The sequence below is a fragment of the Oncorhynchus mykiss genome, chromosome 19 (genome assembly GCF_057628025.1).
Source record: "Oncorhynchus mykiss isolate SJ-2025 chromosome 19, ASM5762802v1, whole genome shotgun sequence".
Taxonomy (NCBI): Eukaryota; Metazoa; Chordata; class Actinopteri; order Salmoniformes; family Salmonidae; genus Oncorhynchus; species Oncorhynchus mykiss.
This window is the reverse complement of record NC_143040.1, coordinates 68,597,751-68,622,346: the sequence shown is the minus strand read 5'-3', so window position 1 is coordinate 68,622,346 and position 24,596 is coordinate 68,597,751. Positions and strand designations below refer to the sequence as shown.

The 24,596-nt window shown below is 41.4% G+C and overlaps 1 protein-coding gene across 3 annotated transcripts; it reads right to left on the bottom strand.

Moving 5' to 3' along the window:
• Positions 1–402: 402 nt before the first annotated feature.
• LOC110498214 (NACHT, LRR and PYD domains-containing protein 3) lies at positions 403–24,348 on the bottom strand. Of its 3 annotated transcripts, XM_021574841.3 has the most exons (11): positions 24,201–24,348; positions 22,277–22,329; positions 20,635–20,748; positions 14,412–14,458; positions 8,103–9,891; positions 7,814–7,987; positions 5,518–5,688; positions 5,176–5,346; positions 3,721–3,930; positions 3,586–3,620; positions 403–3,298 (listed from the first exon to the last, which is right to left on the bottom strand). In XM_021574841.3, the coding sequence occupies exons 1-11, from the start codon at positions 24,243–24,245 to the stop codon at positions 2,733–2,735; spliced, it is 3,375 nt and encodes a 1,124-aa protein (XP_021430516.3). In that variant the 5' UTR covers positions 24,246–24,348; the 3' UTR covers positions 403–2,732. The 3 variants fall into 3 exon arrangements, with proteins under 3 accessions (XP_021430516.3, XP_090067728.1, XP_090067729.1); XM_090211602.1 differs by lacking the exon at positions 14,412–14,458 and having other exon boundaries at positions 24,201–24,274; XM_090211603.1 differs by lacking the exons at positions 14,412–14,458; positions 20,635–20,748; positions 22,277–22,329; positions 24,201–24,348 and adding an exon at positions 10,489–10,604.
• Between the last annotated feature and the right edge of the window lie 248 nt (positions 24,349–24,596).

Sequence of the window (24,596 nt, the reverse complement as noted above, 5' to 3'; positions counted from 1 at the left end):
GAAACAATGTAAGTTACGTCAGACTGCAGATGACAATGTTGGTTTGGTGTTTGTAGCTTAGCCGGTTCAAGAGCAGTGGCGAATCCCCCCCAAAAATGTACCATTGAAGCCATTGAAGGAGCTTTTATGCAAATGTTTGAAATGGTTCTAGTCAAAACGCATCGTATGTAGTATCAAAAAATATTTTGAAAAACAATGTTTGACAAAATATACATACCGTACAGAACAAAAACAGAATAGAAAGTCAAGAGCCATAAAAATCAACCAAATGTTATGGGTCACATACACATGGTTAGCAGATGTGAGTGTAGCGAAATGTTTGTGCTTCTAGTTCCGACCATGCAGTAATAGTTGTCACGAGATTCTTCCTGGGAAGGAGAGGCGGACCCAAATGCAACGTGGTTGAAGTTCATGTTTTTTAATAAGAAAACTAAACATGAACATAAACCAAAACAGCCCTATCTGGTGCAACAAACACAAAGACAGAAACAATCAGCCACAAAACCCAACACCAAACAGGCTACCTAAATATGGTTCCCAATCAGAGACAATGACTAACACCTGCCTCTGATTGAGAACCATATCAGGCCAAACACAGAAACAGACAAACTAGACACACAACATAGAATGCCCACTCAGATCACACCCTGACCAAACAAAACATAGAAACATACAAAGCAAACTATGGTCAGGGTGTGACAATAGTCTAACATATCCTCTAACCTTGCAGTAATATCTAACAAGTAATCTAACAATTTCACAACAACTACCTTATACACAAGTGTAAAGGAATGAATAAAAATATGTACATATAAATATATTGATGAGCAACGGCCGAACGGCATAGGCAGGATGCAGTAGATGGTATAGAGTACAGTATACATATGAGATGAGTAATGTAGGGTATGCAAACATTATATAAAGTGGCATTGTTTAAAGTGACTAGTGATACATCCAATGTTTAATTATTAAAGTGGCTAGAGATTTGAGTCAGTATGTTGGCAGCAGCCACTCAATGTTATTGATGGCTGTTTTAACAGTCTGATGGCCTTAGAAGCTATTTTTCAGTCTCTCGGTCCCAACTTTGATGCACATGTACTGACCTTGCCTTCTGGATGATAGCGGGGTGAACAGGCAGTGGCCCGGGTGGTTGTTGTCTTACAACCATAGCATAGCTAACAGCAGCATCAATCAAACAGCATTAATAAATACATACGGTACCACAATACAACATAGTAGAACCAGTTGCATCAAATATCGAATCAATAAACCCAGAATAACAGACAATTACCATCATGAGATCACTAATACAAAAATTGGCATCCTTAGAAATCAGTCTAGTGTACATAAATCAACATACGGTCCATCTCATAGATTCATTAAAGAATCTCTCTGCACAGCACCTTAACAGAATAAGACGGCCGCTGATGGTGCTTTGCGGCTGCACCTGGGTATGTTCGGCAGCATGAGTGAAGGATGCTTTGTTGCGAAATAGGAAGCCGATTCTAGATTTAATTTTGGATTGGAGATGCTTAATGTGAGTCTGGAAGGAGAGTTTAGTCTAGCCAGACACCTAGGTGTTTGTAGTTGTCCACATATTTTAAGTCAGACCTGTCCAGAATAGTGATGCTGGACATACGGGCAGCGATCGGTTGAAGAGCATGCATTTAGTTTTACTTTCAATTAAGATAGAGGCTACGGAAGGAGAGTTATATGACATTGAAGCTTGTCTGGAGGTTAGTTAGCACAGTGTCCAAAGAAGGGCTAGAAGTATACAGAATGGTGTCGTCTGCGTAGAGGTGGATCAGAGAATCACCAGCAGCAAGAGCGACATCATTGATGTGTACAGAGAAGAGAGTCGGCCCGATAATTGAACCGAGGCACCCCCATAGAGACTACCAGAGATCCGGACAACAGGCCCTCCGATTTGACACACTAAACTCGGTCTGAGAACCAGGCGAGGCAATCTTTTGAGAAACCAAGGCTGTTGAGTCTGCCGATAAGAATGTGGTGATTGACAGAGTCGAAGGCCTTGGCGGGGTGGTTGAATAAGCCTGCACGGTATTGTCTTTTATCGATGGCGGTTACAATATTGTTTAGGACCTTGAGCATGGCTGAGGTGGATCCATGACCAGCTCGGAAACCAGATTGCAAAGCGGAGAAGGTATGGTAGGATTCGAAATGGTCGGTGATCTGCTTGTTAACTTGCCTTCCGAAGACCTTAGAAAGACAGGGCAGGATGGATATAGATCTGTAACAGTTTGGGTCTAGTGTCTCCCCCTCTGAAGAGGAGGATGACCGTGGCAGCTTTCCAATTTTTGAGGATCTCAGAGGATACGAAAGAGAGGTTGAACAGGCTAGTAATAGGGGTTGCAACAATTGCAGAAGATAATCTTAGTAAGAGAGGGTCCAGATTGTCTAGCCCAGCTGATTTGTAGGGGTCCAAATTTTGCAACTCTTTCAGAACATCAGCTATCTGGATTTAGGTGAAGGAGAAATGGGGAGGCTTGGGTAAGTTCTCTCTTTTAATAAATATTTTGGGGATATTTTAAAACCATGCGTCTTTTAAAGCTTGGTGTGTTATGCAAAGTGAATTTTAAACTGCATGAGTAAACTGATTTTTAATGGCTGCGTTTAGTTAGGCAGCCAAATTCTGATATTTTTTCCACTAATTGGTATTATGTTTCACTGAACACATCAAATGTGTGGCCGTCACATTTATCACGACAAACTTATGACTGTGCTTCTTTGATGGCTTTGGTGTCTACATGGCACAGGGTCACTGAAGAACCAACCCAAAGCCTAAACCCTGGGTAAAGAGGCTTAGTGAATTTGGCTTGGAACGTGTGCAGTAGAGTTGCTGTGTCCGAGGAGATGCTGTAGAAGGACAGAGTGCCAGCCGGCCAGTCCAGATACACTCCTACTCTGTTGGAGCAAGGGACCGGTATGAAAGTACACTTATTATTGTACAAGGCAGTGTACTTCTGATCAGAGCACAACATTCTCCAGGACTTGTCATTAAATCCAAACCCACAGTCTTTCCCCACTCCTTTCCTGCTGATTTCTTTATACGTTACTGCTATATCAACCACATCCCCGCTCCACTCTGTCTCCCAGTAGCAGCGCCCAGTCAGACCTTCTCTACAAAGCACCTGTGTCCAGTCCATAAATCTGTCTGGGTGATCAGGATACAGCTGCTCTTCTATCTCCCATGTCACCTTTCTGTTGTCCTCAGACAGAGAGAGATGTCTGTATGTTGTGTTCGGGTCCAGTGTTAGCTCACATGCAACTACTGAGGCTAAACAAGGAAGAACAGAGTATGGAAAAGTCATTATGCAATGCGCTGTAAGTATCCAGAACAATCTTCTAAATATTAGTGAAGACGGACAACTGACTTCATCCGTAATAAGCCCGATAAAAACTACATGAAAAAAATGTGTTGTTCCTTCATACACTGCAGTGAAAAATGACTGTCATGGTTGGCCGTCCGCCTTCACCAGTGTGCTGTTCTTTCATACTTTTTGGATACTTAGTAATATGCCCTATTCAAGATATAAAAGCTTCATTTAACAGCAAATAACTTACATCTCTGAAACAGCAAAAACTCTTCACCGTGGCCACTGCAAGAAAAGCACAAGGACATGAAGTGACTCTGAAAACCTTATTGTATATTGTACATTTATATACATTTGACAGATTAAAAAAACAGAACTGTTTTACCTGACTGTTTTGAGATGATATTGAGGATCCTCCAGGATAGCAGTGAGCAACTCTACTCCTGGGTCTCCTAGATCTCCTGGGTCTCCTAGATCTCCTGGGTCTCCTGGCTGACTGTAACTCAGGTCCAGTTCTCTCAGGTGGGATGAGTTTGAGCTGAGAGTTGAGGAACATTCTTCCAAGTTTTTCTTTGTGATGTTACATCGGTCCAGCCTAAAACAAAATTTAAAAAATGAAAGCTACATCCTAGTGGCTAATGTAAAGTGGAATTGTAATGTATTGGGGGCGGCCACTAACACTAGAGTTATCAGGAGGGAACTATTGTCACGACTTCCGCCGAAGTCAGTCCCTCTCCTTGTTCAGGCGGCGTTCGGCAGTCAACATCACCGGTCTTCTAGCCATCGCCGATCCACCTTTCATTTTCCATTTGTTTTGTCTTGTTTTCCCACACACCTGGTATTCATTCCCTCATTACATGTCGTGCATTTAACCCTCTGTTCCCCCCATGTCTGTGTGTGTAATTGTTTGTCAGGTTGGCACTCTTCCGGCTGGTTTGCGCCGGGTTCTATTTTACACCCATGCTTTTTGACAGCCTGTACTCTGTACCTTGTTATTTTGTACTTAGTGCTGCCTCACCTATTCTGATGGGATTTGTTTTTGAGACGCGGTTGCGTTCTATTCTTATGATGTTGCCTCAGTAAAGTTGCCTTGTCCACTCATCTCTGCTCTCCTGAGCCTGACTTTCATTGCACCAGCTACACCCACACCTTGACAACTATTTACAGAGATATTTGTTTTCTAAACAAATGGTTTCATATTCAGGACGATATATTTGACAGTTGCAATATAATTATTATTAAATGTTTTATATTATTAGACAGTAGTTTCCATATTATCTAATTGTTAATATTATTAGACAGTAGCAGCCATATTTATTATTTAATTGTTAATATTATTAGACAGTAGGTGCCATATTGTTCTTGTTACTAAGTATTGTTTTGTTGTTTCCATTTGGACTCTTGAAAATGATATGGTGCATCTCAAGAGATTTCATCCTGCAAAATGTCTAATAAATAAATAAAACGTTTTTTTAAAAGTCAGTTCAAGCCCTCTGATTTGATCATACATGAATTCACTTCATAAATCTGACCTGAAGGTTCACGTACATGCAGCCTGAAATTAACATAATGACATGCCCAACATCACCATATTTGGGTAGAAGAATCCACTGTTGTATGAACAGTAGAGCAGAGAAGATATATCATGTACAGACATTCACTTGTTCACCAGTAAAACTGACTGTACGCACATCTCAGAGCAGACGTGGGATTAATTCGAACACACCATATGACCACGTTGATATTGATAAATGTCCATTTTATGATCAGTCACGTTCATTTAATAAATGAGGGCCAAAGTTAATATATGGTTGTAAAGTCAAGTTGCTAAATAATTCACCTCAGTGTCTGCAGTTTACATTGCAGACTCCCCAGTCCAGCAGACAGCAGCTCCACTCCTGAATCCTGCAGGTCATTGTCACTCAGATCCAGCTCTCTCAGGTTTGAGTTTGAGATGAGAACTGAGGCCAACTGTTCACAACAGCTTTCTGTGAGTTTACATCTATTCAACCTAAAAGAAAACAAGTTGGACAAAACAAATTGAATCAAAATTCACCTGTATTTGCACAGTGTAACACCAGACCTCCCTGAATTTATGTTTATTTCAAAAGCTTTCAAATAAATATTATAAATTAAGGAATTCAACAAGGTTTTGCTCTTCAACGATGCCAGTAATACTGACCTCAGTGTCTGTAGTTTACAGGTTGGACTGCCCAGTCCGGCAGAGAGCAGCTTCACTCCTGAATCCTGCAGGTCATTGTCACTCAGATCCAGTTCTCTCAGGTTTGAGTTTGAGATGAGAACTGAGGCCAACTGTTCACAACATCTCTCTGTGAGTTTACAGCTATTCAACCTAAAATGAAACAAGTTGGACAGCACAAATTGGATAAGAATCATCCACTACTTAGATTCTACTAATGAAAGTAACAGGCCATTATCACTTCAGAGGCGTAACAATAGACTCATTAACCACATTTCCATTCACAGTTTTCATGTGAGAAAAGTCATACAGTATAAAAAAATAATCATAACCGCTGTAATGGAAACAGGAAGTTTTGGTACTATTTTATAAATGCCAACAGATCATTTGTTCTCGTGCTATTTGACATATTTTGCCATGAGACTGAGAAAAAAAGTTGCTGTTTGAAGGACGGGACAATCAACATTTCTCTTAAGGCCTTAAAACACTTGGTGGACTATAATTTAAAAAACGCCTTTTATGTTGTCTGACAAAGTCGACATGAATCCAGTAATTTGCGTCTTATGTGTTTTATTTTTTGTTCCATTACATGGTATGATAGCTGATACTTTGGTCTATCAAAATATATATTTAAAATATTGTTGATATTGATTGTTTAATTCTAACAGTAGATTGTTCAAATATGTAATAAAAAACTCTGAACTTATATTTCTTTTGTTTTATAGTACTATTAAATGCTTCAGGGTTAACCCTATTACAGGGGCTGAGTCACTGGCTTACTGGTGCTGTTCCATGCCGTGCCCAGGAGGGGTGCGTCACTTGAGTGGGTTGAGTCACTGACGTGATCTTCCTGTCTGGGTTGGCGCCTCCGCCTTGGTTTGTGCCGTGGCGGAGATCTTTGTGGGCTATACTCGGCCTTGTCTCAGGATGGTAAGTTGGTGGTTGAAGATATCCCTCTAGTGATATGGGGGCTGTGCTTTGGCAAAGTGGGTGGGGTTATATCCTGCCTGTTTGGCCCTGTCCGGGGGTATCATCGGATGGGGCCACAGTGTCTCCTGACCCCTCCTGTCTCAGCCTCCAGTATTTATGCTGCAGTAGTTTATGTGTCGGGGGGCTAGGGTCAGTCTGTTATATCTGGAGTACTTCTCCTGTCTTATCTTGTGTCCTGTGGGAATTTAAGTATGCTCTCTCTAATTCTCTCTTTCTTTCTTTCTCTCTCTTGGAGGACCTGAGCCCTAGGACCATGCCTCAGGACTACCTGGCATGATGACTCCTTGCTGTCCTCAGTCCACCTGGCCGTGCTGCTGCTCTAGTTTCAACTGTTCTGCCTGCGGCTATGTAACCGTGACCTGTTCACTGGACGTGCTACCTGTCCCAGACCTGCTGTTTTCAACTCTCTAGAGACAGCAGGAGCAGTAGAGATACTCTTAATGATCAGCCATGAAAAGCCAACTGACATTTACTCCTGAGGTGCTGACTTGTTGCACCCTCAACAACTACTGTGATTATTATTATTTGACCATGCTGGTCATTTATGAACATTTTAACATCTTGGCCATGTTCTGTTATAATCTCCACCCGGCACAGCCAGAAGAGGACTGGCCACCCCACATAGCCTGGTTCCTCTCTAGGTTTCTTCCTAGGTTCTGGCCTTTCTAGGGAGTTTTTCCTAGCCACCGTGCTTCTACACCTGCATTGCTTGCTGTTTGGGGTTTTAGGCTGGGTTTCTGTACAGCACTTTGAGATATCAGCTGATGTAAGAAGGGCTATAGAAATACATTTGATTTGATTTGAGTTAGCATTTTGGCATGTTTTTTTCTAGATTTAGAACATAATACAACATATACAAAGCAAACACTATCTCTTAAGTCTAACACAGAAAATACTTCAATTGTTTATGTATATCTTGCAGAAGAGTGATTTAAAAAAAAAAATATTTAGCAGAAAATATTCTATATATTCAATAGACCAACAAAATCAATCTGAAGGTGGTTAGCCATCAGTGACGGAGTCGACAAAAAGCAATAGTGTGATACGCAGGACTCGTAATCCACGAGTGGCAGTGGTTCAGATCCAACAAAGGGTGCGTGCCTGATTTATCAAAGTTTCGTATTTGACGGATCTGATTGTTAAATCAGAGTTCAATGTTCACCTGCATGCGACATGAAACTAACATAATCACACACCCTTACGTCTCGCGATATTCGGGTAGGAAAATCCACTTTATGATCATGTCTGTGCACCTTCATTTGATAAGGGCCAATGTAAATAACCTCACCTCAGTGTTTCCAGTTTACACTGTGGATTGCCGAGTCCGGCACACAGCAGCCCCACTCCCGAATCTTGCAGGTCATTGTCACTCAGGTCCAGTTGTCTCAGTTGTGAGGAGTTTGAGCTGAGAGCTGATGCCAACTCTTTACAGCATCTCTCTGTGAGTTTACATCTATTCAACCTGAATAGGACATCAATTGAAATTGAATCAACATAATGAACATTTTCAAACATAACTGTCAAAATATTAAGTCTAACGCACCCAGCCAAGTTATGAAACCATTATAAGTACTTACAGTGCTGTTCTGGAGGCTTTGACCACTGGCAGCAGCCTTAGAAGACCTTCCTCTGTTCTGGAGAATCTATTTAGGTCAAGAACATCCAGCTCCTCTTCTGAAGTCAGCAACACAAAGGCCAGAGCTGACCACTCTGTAAGTGACAATTTGGCTTCTGAGAGACTTCCTGAGTTCAAGTAGCTTTGCATCTCCCACACTAGATAGTGGTCATTCAACTCATTCAGACAATGGAACAGATTGATGCATTTCTCTGGTGAGGGATTCTCTCTTATCTTCTCGTTGATGTATTTGACTGTTTCCACATTTGTCAGTGAGCTGCTCTCTGTTTGTGACAGTAGGCCTCGTAGGAGAGTCTGATTGGACTCAAGTGAAAGGCCCAGAAGAAAGCGGAGGAACAGATCCAGGTGTCCATTCTCGCTCTGTAAAGCTTTATCTACTGCACTGTTGTAGAAGTCGATCGTAGATTTGTGTCCGATTGATGATTCCTGGTCCCTGAATGAAGATCTCTTTTTGACCAGTGGATTCTCTCTGCTTTGGTTGAATGTGAGAAACACATATAAAGCAGCAAGAAACTCCTGGATGCTCAGATGCACAAAGCAGTACACATTCTCCTGGTACAGCCCACACTCCTCTCTGAAGATCTGTGTGCACACTCCTGAGTACACTGATGCTTCTCTGACATCAATGCCACACTCCCTTAGGTCTTCCTCATAGAAGATCAGATTGCCTTTTTCCAGTTGTTTGAGGGCCAGTTTTCCCAGAGAGAGAATTATCGTTTTATCCCAGTGTGGATCTCGGTCATGGTCTTCGAGATACTTCCGAATCCCTTGTTTGGTCTGAAATACCAGGAAGTGTGTGTACATTTGAGTCTGATTCCTGGGCATCTCTCCACTCTCTGCCTGACACAACAGTCTCTCTAGAACAGTGGCCGTAATCCAACTGAAGACTGGTATGTGGCACATGATGTGGAGGCTCCTTGATGACTTAATGTGTGTGATGATTCTGCAGGCCAGGTTCTCATCACTGATTCTATTCTTGAAGTACTCCTCCTTCTGTGGGTCGTTGAATCCTTGTACCTCTGTCACCTGGTCAACACACTCTGGAGGAATCTGATTGGCTGCTGCTGGTCGGGATGTTATCCAGACAAGAGCAGAGGGGAGCAGATTCCCCTTGATGAGGTTTGTTAGCAGCACATCCACGGAGGTTGACTCTGTGACATCACAGCAGCTCTTGTTGTTCTTGAAGTCTAGAGGAAGTCGAAACTCATCCAGACCATCAAGAACAAACATAACTTTGTAGCTGTCAAAGTTGGAGATTCCAGATTCTCTAATCTCAATGAAATAGTGATCTATAAGTTCATTCAAACAGATTTTTTTATTTTTCATCAAATTCAGCTCCCGAAAAGGAAGTGGAAATATGAATTGGACATCCTGATTAGCTTTTCCTTCAGCCCAGTCCAGAATGAACTTCTGCACAGAGACAGTTTTTCCAATGCCAGCAACTCCCTTTGTCAGCACAGTTTTGATAGGTTTGTCTTGTCCAGGTGAGGGTTTAAAGATGTCGTTACATTTGATTTTTGTCCCTTGTGCTGCTGATTTCCTGGAAGCTGTTTCAATCTGTCTCACCTCATGTTCGTTATTGACATCTCCGCTTCCACCCTCTGTGATGTAGAGCTCTGTGTAGATCTTATTGAGAAGTGTTGAGTGGCCTTGTTTAGCTATTCCCTCAAATATGCATTCATGTCTCTTCTTCAGGGTAGATTTGAGTTGGTACACCAGATGAAGTTCATCTATTTGATGAAACAAGTATTATAAATAGCAAAATCCTTAACTTTACAGATGTAGTTTGACAGATATCCCAATGTACCCTGATAATTACTAAAAAGTGTAGTGTACAGCTCAATGTTTTAAGAATGCAAATTACAAATACATTTTCCATAATCCTGAAACCATTCGTTTCACAGTTACATTACATGTATCATTTTCAGCATCACTGGTCAAAGAAATGTATTAGCAGGAATGACACGCAGTCCTAAGGACTCTCAACATTAGAAACACTGATATGAAGGATGATAACTCCTCATTTTGATTCGTTAGCTCTAGCAGTATAGAGGGTAATTAAAGGGATCTTCCACTCAAAACACAATCTCATATGATGTCTCCACTTACCTTGGCTATTTTTGGATATGCATTTTTTTCCACAGAGGCGGTTGAGCACAAAAGTGTACATCTGATTTATCAAAGTTTTCTATATGACTGATCTGAGCGGAAACAAGTTCACTGCATAAATACATTTTACATGATAATTTGATGGCGCGCAAACTAACATTCATATAATTACAGATCCCTACATTGGCCAGATATGAGCAGAATATTCTGCTCCATACTTGAGAAATCCACTTCAGTTTGCAGAATTCTGGGTGACAGTAGAGTAGAGCGCGAAAGTCAAGCAGCACCCAGGAGTCGGGACGAGAGAAAATATAGGATAGGAGCCCTCGTCAGACTACAGTAATACAAGAGAGGAGCCCTCGTCAGACTACAGTAATGTAGGAGAGGAGCCCTCGTCAGACTACAGTAATACAAGAGAGGAGCCCTCGTCAGACTACAGTAATACAAGAGAGGAGCCCTCATCAGACTACAGTAATGTAGGAGAGGAGCCCTCGTCAGAATACAGTAATGTAGGAGAGGAGCCCTCGTCAGACTACAGTAATACAAGAGAGGAGCCCTCGTCAGACTACAGTAATACAAGAGAGGAGCCCTCATCGGAATACAGTAATGTAGGAGAGGGGCCCTCGTCAGACTACAGTAATGTAGGTGAGGAGCCCTCGTCAGACTACAGTAATACAAGAGAGGAGCCCTCGTCAGACTACAGTAATGTAGGAGAGGAGCCCTCGTCAGACTACAGTAATACAAGAGAGGAGCCCTCGTCAGACTACAGTAATGTAGGAGAGGAGCCCTCGTCAGACTACAGTAATACAAGAGAGGAGCCCTCGTCAGACTACAGTAATACAAGAGAGGAGCCCTCGTCAGACTACAGTAATGTAGGAGAGGAGCCCTCGTCAGACTACAGTAATACAAGAGAGGAGCTCTCGTCAGACTACAGTAATGTAGGAGAGGAGCCCTCGTCAGACTACAGTAATACAAGAGAGGAGCCCTCGTCAGACTACAGTAATGTAGGAGAGGAGCCCTCGTCAGACTACAGTAATACAAGAGAGGAGCCCTCGTCAGACTACAGTAATACAAGAGAGGAGCCCTCATCAGACTACAGTAATGTAGGAGAGGAGCCCTCGTCAGAATACAGTAATGTAGGAGAGGAGCCCTCGTCAGACTACAGTAATACAAGAGAGGAGCCCTCGTCAGACTACAGTAATACAAGAGAGGAGCCCTCATCAGAATACAGTAATGTAGGAGAGGGGCCCTCGTCAGACTACAGTAATGTAGGTGAGGAGCCCTCGTCAGACTACAGTAATACAAGAGAGGAGCCCTCGTCAGACTACAGTAATGTAGGAGAGGAGCCCTCGTCAGACTACAGTAATACAAGAGAGGAGCCCTCGTCAGACTACAGTAATGTAGGAGAGGAGCCCTCGTCAGACTACAGTAATACAAGAGAGGAGCCCTCGTCAGACTACAGTAATACAAGAGAGGAGCCCTCGTCAGACTACAGTAATGTAGGAGAGGAGCCCTCGTCAGACTACAGTAATACAAGAGAGGAGCCCTCGTCAGACTACAGTAATACAAGAGAGGAGCCCTCGTCAGACTACAGTAATGTAGGAGAGGAGCCCTCGTCAGACTACAGTAATACAAGAGAGGAGCCCTCGTCAGACTACAGTAATACAAGAGAGGAGCCCTCGTCAGACTACAGTAATGTAGGAGAGGAGCCCTCGTCAGACTACAGTAATGTAGGAGAGGAGCCCTCGTCAGACTACAGTAATGTAGGAGAGGAGCCCTCGTCAGACTACAGTAATACAAGAGAGGAGCCCTCATCAGACTACAGTAATGTAGGAGAGGAGCCCTCGTCAGACTACAGTAATACAAGAGAGGAGCCCTCGTCAGACTACAGTAATACAAGAGAGGAGCCCTCATCAGACTACAGTAATGTAGGAGAGGAGCCCTTGTCAGACTACAGTAATGTAGGTGAGGAGCCCTCGTCAGACTACAGTAATGTAGGAGAGGAGCCCTCGTCAGACTACAGTAATGTAGGAGAGGAGCCCTCGTCAGACTACAGTAATACAAGAGAGGAGCCCTCGTCAGACTACAGTAATGTAGGAGAGGAGCCCTTGTCAGACTACAGTAATACAACAGAGGAGCCCTCGTCAGACTACAGTAATACAAGAGAGGAGCCCTCGTCAGACTACAGTAATACAAGAGAGGAGCCCTCGTCAGACTACAGTAATACAAGAGAGGAGCCCTCGTCAGACTACAGTAATGTAGGAGAGGAGCCCTCGTCAGACTACAGTAATACAAGAGAGGAGCCCTCGTCAGACTACAGTAATACAAGAGAATAGCCCTCGTCAGACTACAGTAATACAAGAGAGGAGCCCTCATCAGACTACAGTAATGTAGGAGAGGAGCCCTCGTCAGAATACAGTAATGTAGGAGAGGAGCCCTCGTCAGACTACAGTAATACAAGAGAGGAGCCCTCGTCAGACTACAGTAATACAAGAGAGGAGCCCTCATCAGAATACAGTAATGTAGGAGAGGGGCCCTCGTCAGACTACAGTAATGTAGGTGAGGAGCCCTCGTCAGACTACAGTAATGTAGGAGAGGAGCCCTCGTCAGACTACAGTAATACAAGAGAGGAGCCCTCATCAGACTACAGTAATGTAGGAGAGGAGCCCTCGTCAGACTACAGTAATACAAGAGAGGAGCCCTCGTCAGACTACAGTAATACAAGAGAGGAGCCCTCGTCAGACTACAGTAATACAAGAGAGGAGCCCTCGTCAGACTACAGTAATGTAGGAGAGGAGCCCTCGTCAGACTACAGTAATACAAGAGAGGAGCTCTCGTCAGACTACAGTAATACAAGAGAGGAGCCCTCATCAGACTACAGTAATGTAGGAGAGGAGCCCTCGTCAGAATACAGTAATGTAGGAGAGGAGCCCTCGTCAGACTACAGTAATGTAGGAGAGGAGCCCTCGTCAGACTACAGTAATACAAGAGAGGAGCCCTCATCAGACTACAGTAATGTAGGAGAGGAGCCCTCGTCAGACTACAGTAATACAAGAGAGGAGCCCTCGTCAGACTACAGTAATACAAGAGAATAGCCCTCGTCAGACTACAGTAATACAAGAGAGGAGCCATCAGACTACAGTAATACAAGAGGAGCCCTCGTCAGACTACAGTAATACAAGAGGAGCCCTCGTCAGACTACAGTAAATCAAGAGAGGAGCCCTCGTCAGACTACAGTAATACAGGAGGAGCCCTCGTCAGACTACAGTAATGTAGGAGAGGAGACAGACTACAGTAATGTAGGAGAGGAGACGTCAGACTACAGTAATGTAGGAGGAGCCCTCGTCAGACTACAGTAATACAAGAGAGGAGCCCTCGTCAGACTACAGTAATACAAGAGAGGAGCCCTCGTCAGACTACAGTAATGTAGGAGAGGAGCCCTCGTCAGACTACAGTAATGTAGGAGAGGAGACATCAGACTAAAGTAATGTAGGAGAGGAGCCCTCGTCAGACTACAGTAATGTAGGAGAGAAGCCCTCATCAGACTACAGTAATACAAGAGAGGAGCCCTCGTCATACTACAGTAATGTAGGAGAGGAGACATCAGATTAAAGTAATGTAGGAGAGGAGCCCTCGTCATACACAGTAATGTAGGAGAGGAGCCCTCGTCAGACTACAGTAATACAAGAGAGGAGCCCTCATCAGACTACAGTAATGTAGGAGAGGAGCCCTCGTCAGACTACAGTAACCATTTGCTGTCCTCCACACTGACACTGTTTACTGAATAAATGATGGCATCATGTTTCACTGCACCATCATTTGTGTGAAAATTAAGTCTTTACATGATTGGGGTGTCGACTGGGGCGTCGCGACAACAGTAGGTATTTTAGCTGCTCCACTGTGTCGTAGCAAAGTGTTATCGAAGTGTTATCGAAACACACACACAACAACTTTCCTGGGGATCGACTACAGCCAAGACAAGTTGGAAAACATCATGAAGCTCTATTTTGAGAGAACTATCCCTTGAAAACAATGTATCATTTATGAAGGATTTAATTTAAACAATCATAATGATCCATTCCTTATGAATTGATACCAAGAAAGGACTAAAGCTGGCCAATCAGTGAACAAGTGTACTGACCACTCGGAATCTCTGACTCTGACCTCTGCTCTTGGTCACCAATTGTTCTGAAAAAAAGAAGAAGCAATTCAGAATATTTTTTTGCAGAACATGTTTTGCTTTCAATTGTTTAGAAAAATATGTTTTCATTTGACTCTTATCATGAAAACAAAATGTCAGGCAACCATGGCCTATTATACAGTACATATGGAGTGGCTGTGAGACCTGTGTTCAGGATACCCTTTCATGTGCACTAAACAACCCTGCACTCTGCACATGTAGGTGTTTCTTGAATTATGGTGGCATTTAGGCATGGCAATTTGTAGAAGCTTAATTACTTCAAATATTTTTTTTACCAATATGATAACATTGTGCCATCAGTAGGAGTAGTAACACCAACGATGGTAACACCAATGAGACATTTTAGGAAAATTAGGATTTTCTGAAATGGAGGCCACAAATTCTAAAATCTAAGGTCATCAATGTTTAAAAAATAATTTACTAAATGTTATATGATTAATCATTTTGCTCAAATTGTTATTTCTTTTAATTAAATTGAGTAACACTAAATTACATTTTGCATTTAGAAAAGGCATAGTTTCAATAGAACACAAACATTTATAACACACTAAAAGGGTGTGATTAACTAATCATTTTCTTTAATACAGACCCCTCTCCTGGTAACAATTTGCACACTGGAGAAAATGCTCAAGGCGCTCGTATATTTTTGTAATGAGTGAATTTCAAGGTGGTAACACCAATTACATAAAACTGACAAACAGTGATTATACAGCATACCACCCTGCATACCACTGCTGGCTTGCTTCTGAAGCTAAGCAGGGTTTGTCCTGGTCAGTCCCTGGATGGGAGACCAGATGCTGCTGGAAATGGTGTTGGAGAGCCAGTAGGAGGTACTCTTTCCTCTGGTCTAAAAAAATATCCCAATGCCCCAGGGCAGTGTAGGGTGCCGTCTTTCGGATGGGATGTTAAACGGGTGTCCTGACTCTCTGAGGTCATTAAAGATCCCATGCCACTTATTGTAGGGGTGTTAACCCCGGTGTCCTGGCTAAATTCCCAATCTGACCATCACGGTCACCTAATAATCCCCAGTTTACAATTGGCTCATTCCTCTCCCCTGTAACTATTCCCCAGATCGTTGCTGCAAATGAGAATGTGTTCTCAGTCAACTTCCTGGTAAAATAATAAATACTGTACTTGTAAAGATGTTTTTTTTTTTAAGTTATTTAAATAGCCTTCTTTGTTTTTATTGATCTATACAATATACTTTTATTCACTTTCTAACATCAGAAATAGATAGATATCTCAAAATCCTCTTGTCACTGGAACTCTACACTTCTGGGGCAAGCCAATTTGCTTTCCTTAAATACTTGAGAATGCTAAGAATTGTTTTATGATGGTCATACCATGAATCATTTACGTAGCTATTTGATTTTGAATTTTAGAACCCTTGTACAGTGCATTCAGAAAATATTCAGACTCCTTGACTTTTTCCACATTTTGTTACATTACAGACTGATTCTAAATTGTACCCCATAATGACAAAGCAAAAACAGATTTTTTGAAATTTTAGCCAAAAAAAAAAAAAAACTGACATATCACATTTACGTGGGTATTCAGACTTTTTACTCAGAAATTTGTTGAAGCATCTTTGGCAGGGATTACAGCCTCAAGTCTTCTTTGGTATGATGCTACAAGCTTGGCACACCTGTATTTGGGGAGTTTCTCCCATTCTTCTCTACAGATCCTCTCAAGCTCTGTCAGGTTGGATGGGAGCGTTGCTGCACAGCTATTTTCAGGTCTCTCCAGAGATGTTTGACCGGGTTCAAGACCGGGCTCTGGCTGGGCCACTCAAGGACATTCAGAGACTTGTCCCGAAGCCACTCCTACATTGTCTTGGCTGTGTGCTTAGGGTCATTGACCTGTTGGAAGTTGAACCTTCGTTCCAGTCTGAGGTCACGAGCGTTTTCATCAAGGTTCTCTCTGTACTTTGCTCCGTTTATCTTCCCCTCAATCTGACTAGTCTCCCAGTGTTGCAGATGCTGCAGAGATGGTTGTCCTTCTGGAAGGTTCTCCCATCTCCACAGATAAACTCTGGAGCTCTGTCAGAGTGACCATCGGGTTCTTGGTCACCTCCCTGACCAAGGCCCTTCTCCCCCAATTGCTCAGTTTGGCCAGGCGGCCAGCCGTAGGAAGAGTCTTGGTGGTTCCAAACTGATGGAGGCCACCGTGTTCTTGGGGACCTTCAATGCTGCAGACATTTTTTGGTACCCTTCCCCAGATCTGTGCCTTGACAAAATCCTGTCTCGGAGCTCTACGGACAATTCCTTTGACCTCATGGCTTGGTTTTTGTTCTGACATGCACTGTCAGCTGTGGGACGTTATATAGACAGGTGCGTGCCTTTCCAAATCATGTCAAATCAATTGAATTCACCACAGGTGGATTCCAATCAAGTTGTAGGATAATCAATGGAAACAGGATGCACCTGAGCTCAATATCAAGTCTAATAGCAAAGGGTCTGAATACTTATGTAAATAAGGTATTTGTGTTTTTAATTTTTAATATATTAGCAACAATTTCAAGAAAACTGTTTTTGATTTGTACTTATGTGGCATTGTCTGTAGACTGGTGAGATTTTTGTTGTTGTTGAAACATTGGATTTGGCCTTAATGCTATTAGCCTATGGAAACACATGGGATAACATATTCATACATGGAAAAACATTGTTTTTTAATCTGGATGCTGTTTTGTGGTATGTTCAACTGCGATTTAAGGAATACCACTTTACTGTAGAGGAACATTTCTCTCGAAAAATCACATTGTCAGATGTTTCCAGCCGGGTTGGGGTCAATTCAAATTGTAAGCAGTCAATTCAGGAAGTGATTTTTATTTAATTAAATAAAGTTTTAAATTTTTTTTACATAAATAGATTCTATTCCTCAGTCATTGAAAATATATAGGCTTTTTTCTAATGTTGAATTGTTACTTCCTGAATTGACTGCCTTCAACTCAAATTGACCCCAGTCCTCCCACTGGGTAACCTACATCATGTTAATGTGGATAGTTGATTAATATTTAGTTGAAACATTGATCAATGACATTACAAGCTATAATCACCCACACAAAATGTTAGTTGAATTTCCAATGTGTTATCACCTTGCTTTCAACCATCTAAAAGCACAACCATATTCCAATGCACGAACAATGTCAGATTTTTGGTTTAATTGTCACCCACATTTTTATCTCTGCGCTTTCAACCATTTAAAATCACAGTGAGAAGTGAGAAGACATTGTCAGATATTTTGTTTATTTCTACATCAGATTAATGTGTTATCACTGTGCTTCGTCTAATAGCAGAACCAAACAACCAGGACTGCATGGTGATCAATGGCGTTTGAGATTCTGACAGATTATTACAGCAATGTGAAGATCTCCACTGACCTGCGGCGACCTTTGCATGCTGTCTTGAACATGCACACTTTATATGATCACATAAGAAGACGTTTATAGTTACAGTAACCTCAAAATGGGGCCATGGATGTGTTACTCATTTTAAGGTTGAATGTTACATTAGTTTGTAAAACAGCCTTATTAATTTTAGGCTATTTACTGTCTTACAAAATTAATATTAAATTGTGTTTGGTTGAGAACGCAACCAAATATCAACATTTGGAGGAGATTTATCTTCTGCTTGGATCTGAGACACTAATTTACTCTGGCTTTAATCCCAGTTTGTTAGTATGGCTTTAATTCCAGTTTGTTAGTCTGGCTTTAATTTCAGTTTGTCTACAAATTAATAATGTATATGTTGGATTCACATCTCCCTCTTTACCAAAAATCTATGTTATAGAATAGGACTAAATCAAATAACTGTTTTTAAGCACTTTAAAATACAAATTTGATTTGATTTAATCCTATTCTTTATCTTCGATTTTTGGTTGCAATAGAGAAGTGAATGCAACATATACATTTGTAGAAAAACTGACATTAAAGCGGACTAAGTCAGTGGTACAGATGGAACTATCCAAGCAGAAGATAAAGCATGGTCATATTTAATTTGCTCTGTTAAACCTACCCTTTGAGATTACTTCTACAGGGAATCTATTTTGCTTTTAGGTGGAGATCTCTCAACAATCATTCTCACGATATCACGTCGGTATTGATCAGGGACAAATATCATAGCTAAGCAGGGCTGGGAATGGGTAAAGCCTTGGGTCGGAGACCAAACCGTAGCTATAGATCAATTCTACCCTAGGAGGTGTAGCCCAACCTACTGTTTTTTTTTCTTCTGATTGTAGATATAACGTTGAAAATCTGACATTGTTTTAAAGGTATACATTCAACATATTTTATGTAAGGTTTTGTCTATGTTGAAATGTGGTTACCCTGATGACATCATCCTGTGGTTGAAATTTCATCAAAACAACAGGTGATTTTTTCAAATCCAATATTTTTTCCACATAGATGCCATGTTACAATACGTCAACAAATTAGATTGAAACAACGTTGATAGAACCAGTTTGTTCCCAGCGGTCTGGTTTTCAGAGTCTATGTCAAGTTGAGTCCATTTGTTTTGCAGTGGTGTAAAGTACTTAAGAAAAAAATACTTTGAAGTACATCTCAAGATGTTTTTTGGGGGGTATCTGAACTTTACTATTCATATTTTAGACAACTTTTACTTTACCTTCACCACATTCCTATAGAAAATGATATACTTTTTTACCTGGCGCCCAAAAGTCCTCGTTACATTTTGAACGCTTAGCAGGAAAGGAAATTGGTCTAATTCATACACTTATCAAGAGAACATCCCTGTCATCCCTACTGCCTCTGATCTGGTGGACTCACTAAACAGATTACATCCCTGGTCATCCCTCCTGCCTCTGATCTGGTGGACTCACTAAACAGATTACATCCCTGGTCATCCCTCCTGCCTCTGATCTGGTGGACTCACTAAACAGAGAACATCCCTGGTCATCCCTCCTGCCTCTGATCTGGTGGACTCACTAAACAGATTACATCCCTGGTCATCCCTCCTGCCTCTGATCTGGTGGACTCACTAAACAGAGAACATCCCTGGTCATCCCTCCTGCCTCTGATCTGGTGGACTCACTAAACAGATTACATCCCTGGTCATCCCTCCTGCCTCTGATCTGGTGGACTCACTAAACAGAGAACATCCCTGGTCATCCCTACTGCCTCTGATCTGGTGGACTCACTAAACAGAGAACATCCCTGGTCATCCCTACTGCCTCTGATCTGGAGGACTCACTAAACAGAGAACATCCCTGGTCACCCCTACTGCCTCTGATCTGGTGGACTCACTAAACAGAGAACATCCCTGGTCATCCCTACTGCCTCTTATCTGGAGGACTCACTAAACAGAGAACATCCCTGGTCACCCCTACTGCCTCTGATCTGGTGGACTCACTAAACAGAGAACATCCCTGGTCATCCCTACTGCCTCTGATCTGGAGGACTCACTAAACAGAAAACATCCCTGGTCACCCCTACTGCCTCTGATCTGGTGGACTCACTAAACAGAGAACATCCCTGGTCATCCCTACTGCCTCTTATCTGGAGGACTCACTAAACAGAGAACATCCCTGGTCATCCCTACTGCCTCTGATCTGGTGGACTCACTAAACAGAGAACATCCCTGGTCATCCCTACTGCCTCTTATCTGGAGGACTCACTAAACAGAGAACATCCCTGGTCACCCCTACTGCCTCTGATCTGGTGGACTCACTAAACACACATGCTTCATTTGAAAAGATGTCTGAGTGTTGGAGTGTGCCCCCTGGCTAAAAAGAAAACAAGAAAATAGTGAAGTCTGGTTTGCTTCATGTAAGGAATTTGAAAATATTTTTTACTTTTGATGCTCAAGTATATTTTAGCAATTACATTTACTTATGATGTACGAAGGGCTTATCAGCTGATGTACGAAAGGCTATATAAATAAATTTGATTTGATTTGATGATACTTAAGTATATTTAAAACCAAATACTTTAAGACTTTTTCTCAACTGGTATTTTACTAGGAGACTCACTTGAGTCATCTTCTATTATGGTATCTTTACTTATACTCAAGTATAACAACTGGGTACTTTTTTCCACCACTGCTGTTTTCGTACAACGGATGACTGAAAAAATCTGACTATGTGACTTCGATTTTTTGTATAATTCATTCATTGCAAATATATAGTCATATATATTGTTTTACTGTACCTTGGTTCATGGGTAAAGTCTCCACCACTGAAGTCGATTGGCAGATATATAGAATTTTCACTCTTCATAGATACACAGCTGGGTACAGGTGAGCCGGGTCTCTCCTGATGGACCCTGATAAAAACAAAGACACTAGGTTCATTCTATTTGAAGTTGACACAGTGGAGACATTTTCCATCTGGATTCTGTTTTGTGCTATGTCAAATTGCAATTGGAGGAATGCCACTTCAAGTTAAAAGGCACATTACACTACAAAATCACATTCTGCAATGTTGTGGTTGATATTTATGGTCATGAATCTTGTCCTGGAGGCAAAACTGAGCGATTTTTTTTACGCTAAATGGGCCAGCTGCAATGTCAAAATTGGCTACATCGTAAATTTTAAGTTAGGGTTAAGCATTAGGGTTAGCAGTGTGGTTAAGGTTAGGGTAAGGTTTAAAATCAGATTGTATGTGCCAGCTAGTGACCACTCTGCAGCATGGCCACCAGGGCAAGATTCATGACAACCTGCACATTTTGAGACCTGAGTTTTGTACATCAGCGGTCTGAAAACTTCTGAATGTGTGATTTTGGAGTGTAATTTATTTAGTCATTTAGTTTTACACTTCAGCATGCAACATGCATTTTTTGTTAATATATTTGAATGAATAAGTACAATGTAATGAGTAATATAATGAAAAGGGACATTGATGTGCATTTTTTTTTTAAAACAACATTCCTACCACCAACATGTCTCCTTGCCCCTAACCACAACACCACGACACAATAAATAGCTTTAGCCCTGATTTAATGATCATACTGATAGTGGCCCGGCTGTTATTATATTAAAACACACACATTTAGAAACAAGCATGGATTTGAGCACAGAAACGGCAGTGTGCAAGAAGTCTGATGTATCACCGTTTCGTAATTTAGCTGATCTGGCCATGTGAGTTTCATTTAAAGTTACATTTCTGTTTAATTAAAGCTGTAATACATCCACTTTTTTGGGTGACCAAATTCAAAAATACATTTTTATTACTATTATACAGTAGATCTGTCATTCTTATTCATTCGTTCTTTAACTGACTTGCCTTGTTTAATAATTATTAAATAAAACATTATTGAAAGCAAGTCTAAGAAGTGGTAGATCTGTTTTATCTGCTCTATTTTTATGCTTCCTGTTAAGTTACAAAAAAACTAAATGTATCTTATACTTTCGGTTTTGTACACCAGCTTCAATCAGCTGAAAATACTATATTTTTGGTTATGGAAAATATATTCAAAAGTGGTTTAGATGGTACAATGATTACCTAGACTACAATTGCTTGTTTTGTCACAAACTGAAATTAGGCAAACTATTCGAAGTTCAGCAACAAGCAAATGAGTGATTTCTGCATAGTGTACCTTTAATAAATCGGACTGATATTGTGTCTGCATGCTACTTGAAATGATTATCAGATACGAGTAGACAATTCATGATCCATTCCTTAACATAACAAAAATATATATATTTAGTTTTGGAGATTGACACAGTAGAGCAGATTATGTGTTATGGTATTTTTCATCATCTTGACTTGCCAAAAGTCTGACCAAGATTATGTTTGTTGATTTCTCACACACACACACACACACACACACACACACACACACACAAACTTACAGTGGAGATCTATGGCCACAACCACCTTCTCTCTTCCTCTCCATCTTGCTCCTCTGGTGAGGTGAAAGGAAAAAGAAAGATGTCACTGGAAGACCTTTTGGGGCATTTTCTCATTTTCCTGAGCATAGCGCAGATATTTGGCAACACACTTCCCAAAATCTACCCATTTTGGATTGGCGAGCGTATCTCCGAAAGTAGGTGATCCAGATTTCATACACTGAGGATAGCACACCCTCTTTACAAAAATCACACCCCTCTGGTGGGCTACAGAAACAAATGCAGGGTTCAAATTAAGATAACCTTTTGAACAGAGTCCCTGTAACTTTTTCTCAAGTAGTAAAAGCTACACTAACCAGTCAAGCTTCAAGACGGCTCACTACTGATGTCTACCAAGGCTCGGCCCTCACTACTGAGGTCTACCAGGGCTCGGCCCTCACTACTGAGGTCTACCAGGGCTCGGCCCTCACTACTGAGGTCTACCAGGGCTCGGCCCTCACTACTGATGTCTACCAGGGCTCGGCCCTCACTACTGATGTCTACCAGGGCTCGGCCCTCACTACTGATGTCTACCAGGGCTCGGCCCCTACTACTGATGTCTACCAGGGCTCGGCCCTCTCCTCTTCTCTCTATACACCAAGTCACTCATGAAAACAAAAAAAAAAAATATATATATATATATATATATATATATATATATATATATATATATATATACACACAATGCTTTTAATTTTTTTTATTTTTATAATTTACAAATATATTGGCAATTGGTATTGCCAATTGGTATTTGTAGTCAACTTTGTTCTGAAGTTATCATGGTCACATAGAGATGGATAAACCATGTGATTCTATGTTGAGTGGAGATCTGTGTATAAAGTGACGCATGGAGGGCAAAAAAAGCATCAAACGACACACTTAGCTTTTCTACGAGTGGTCTGAGGTAGGTGTTAGATTACGAGCATTGGAGTTGATGACAAAGTAGAGACTGTCAGTAACCTACAAAACTTGAGACCAACACATGCAGAATTAAGCCATGGAACTAATTGATTGGCCAGTGAGTGGCCAAGCCTTCCTCACACATACAACTTGCTAATTCATCAAAACCCAGCTCCTTCACCCCACCGACAGCTATTGCACTCATAATTCCGGCTGTGAAAATAGCAAATATATTTCTTACACACCCGCTAGACCTATAGCAATACTACAAAACAGGACTACTTTCATTTTCATATCTCCTACATCCATACTATGAATACACAGGAATGTTGCCATCATGTATTCATCTAGAAGTGATTCGAACACGATTAAAACCAACCCCAGAGTCATGCAGCCTTTTGGGGTGCCGATAACTAGGACATTGTCTGCATAAATATCAGACGAGAATATGCGCCGCAATGGAACTAATGAGACAAACCCCTGAACCAACCTCAAATCTAAGGGTTCAGACACACCAATAGCGTTTGCTGGCCGAGAGTACTTAGCACCTCTGAACAAAGTACAGTGTTGGCTATAATTTGCTAACCGAGTGCTCACAGATTTTACATGTAGAATCGGGTGAAAATGTAGGCAGTCAGATTTCTACTGCGGATGGTCCCTAAAACACGGTTTGGTGAGGAATCACAAAATATTAAAGCTTGAGATCACGAAACACAATAGTGTTGATTCAAATCACATAGCAACGTTGTTGATGTTCAGGTTAAATGGGTGTGTTTTTTTCGATAACTGGGTAAACAGGATGTAAGAGAGCGGGACAGAATGTAAGCAAACAAGGGTTCACATATTCCTCACACTGGGTTCCCTCCCCTCTTATTATCAAGAACAGATACACCACAGCAGCCACCGAAAACAATCAGGAACATCAATAAACTATTAAAAATAGTATAATGGGACTGTAAAAAATTTGGATTTAAAAAAACAGACTTACAGGTTTGGTGTATTTACTGTTGGTCTTGGAACCACCCCATTGCATTTGACACAGAAAATGGCAGTCTGGTTACTAGGTAGCTTTAAACCAGAGAGGAAGAGGTATGCGAGAGGTTTCACTCCGGCCAAAATCTATCCTCAAAAATAATCGCACAAAGTGAGGAGTTTTTGTACGGAGTCAAATGAGAGTGTTAAATTTGGTAACAGTCAAATTTGGTAACGGAAAAATGTATTGTGAATTTGCTACGTGAGGCTTATTTTATCGAATATACATTTTGTAATGGTTGAGTTGTTACGAATACACTGATATAAGTAGAGGCAAGGGGCATTTCGGCAACTTAAAAAAAAAAAAAGACTATATCTTGTGCCAGTTGTCATAGAGAGAGGACTGGTCATG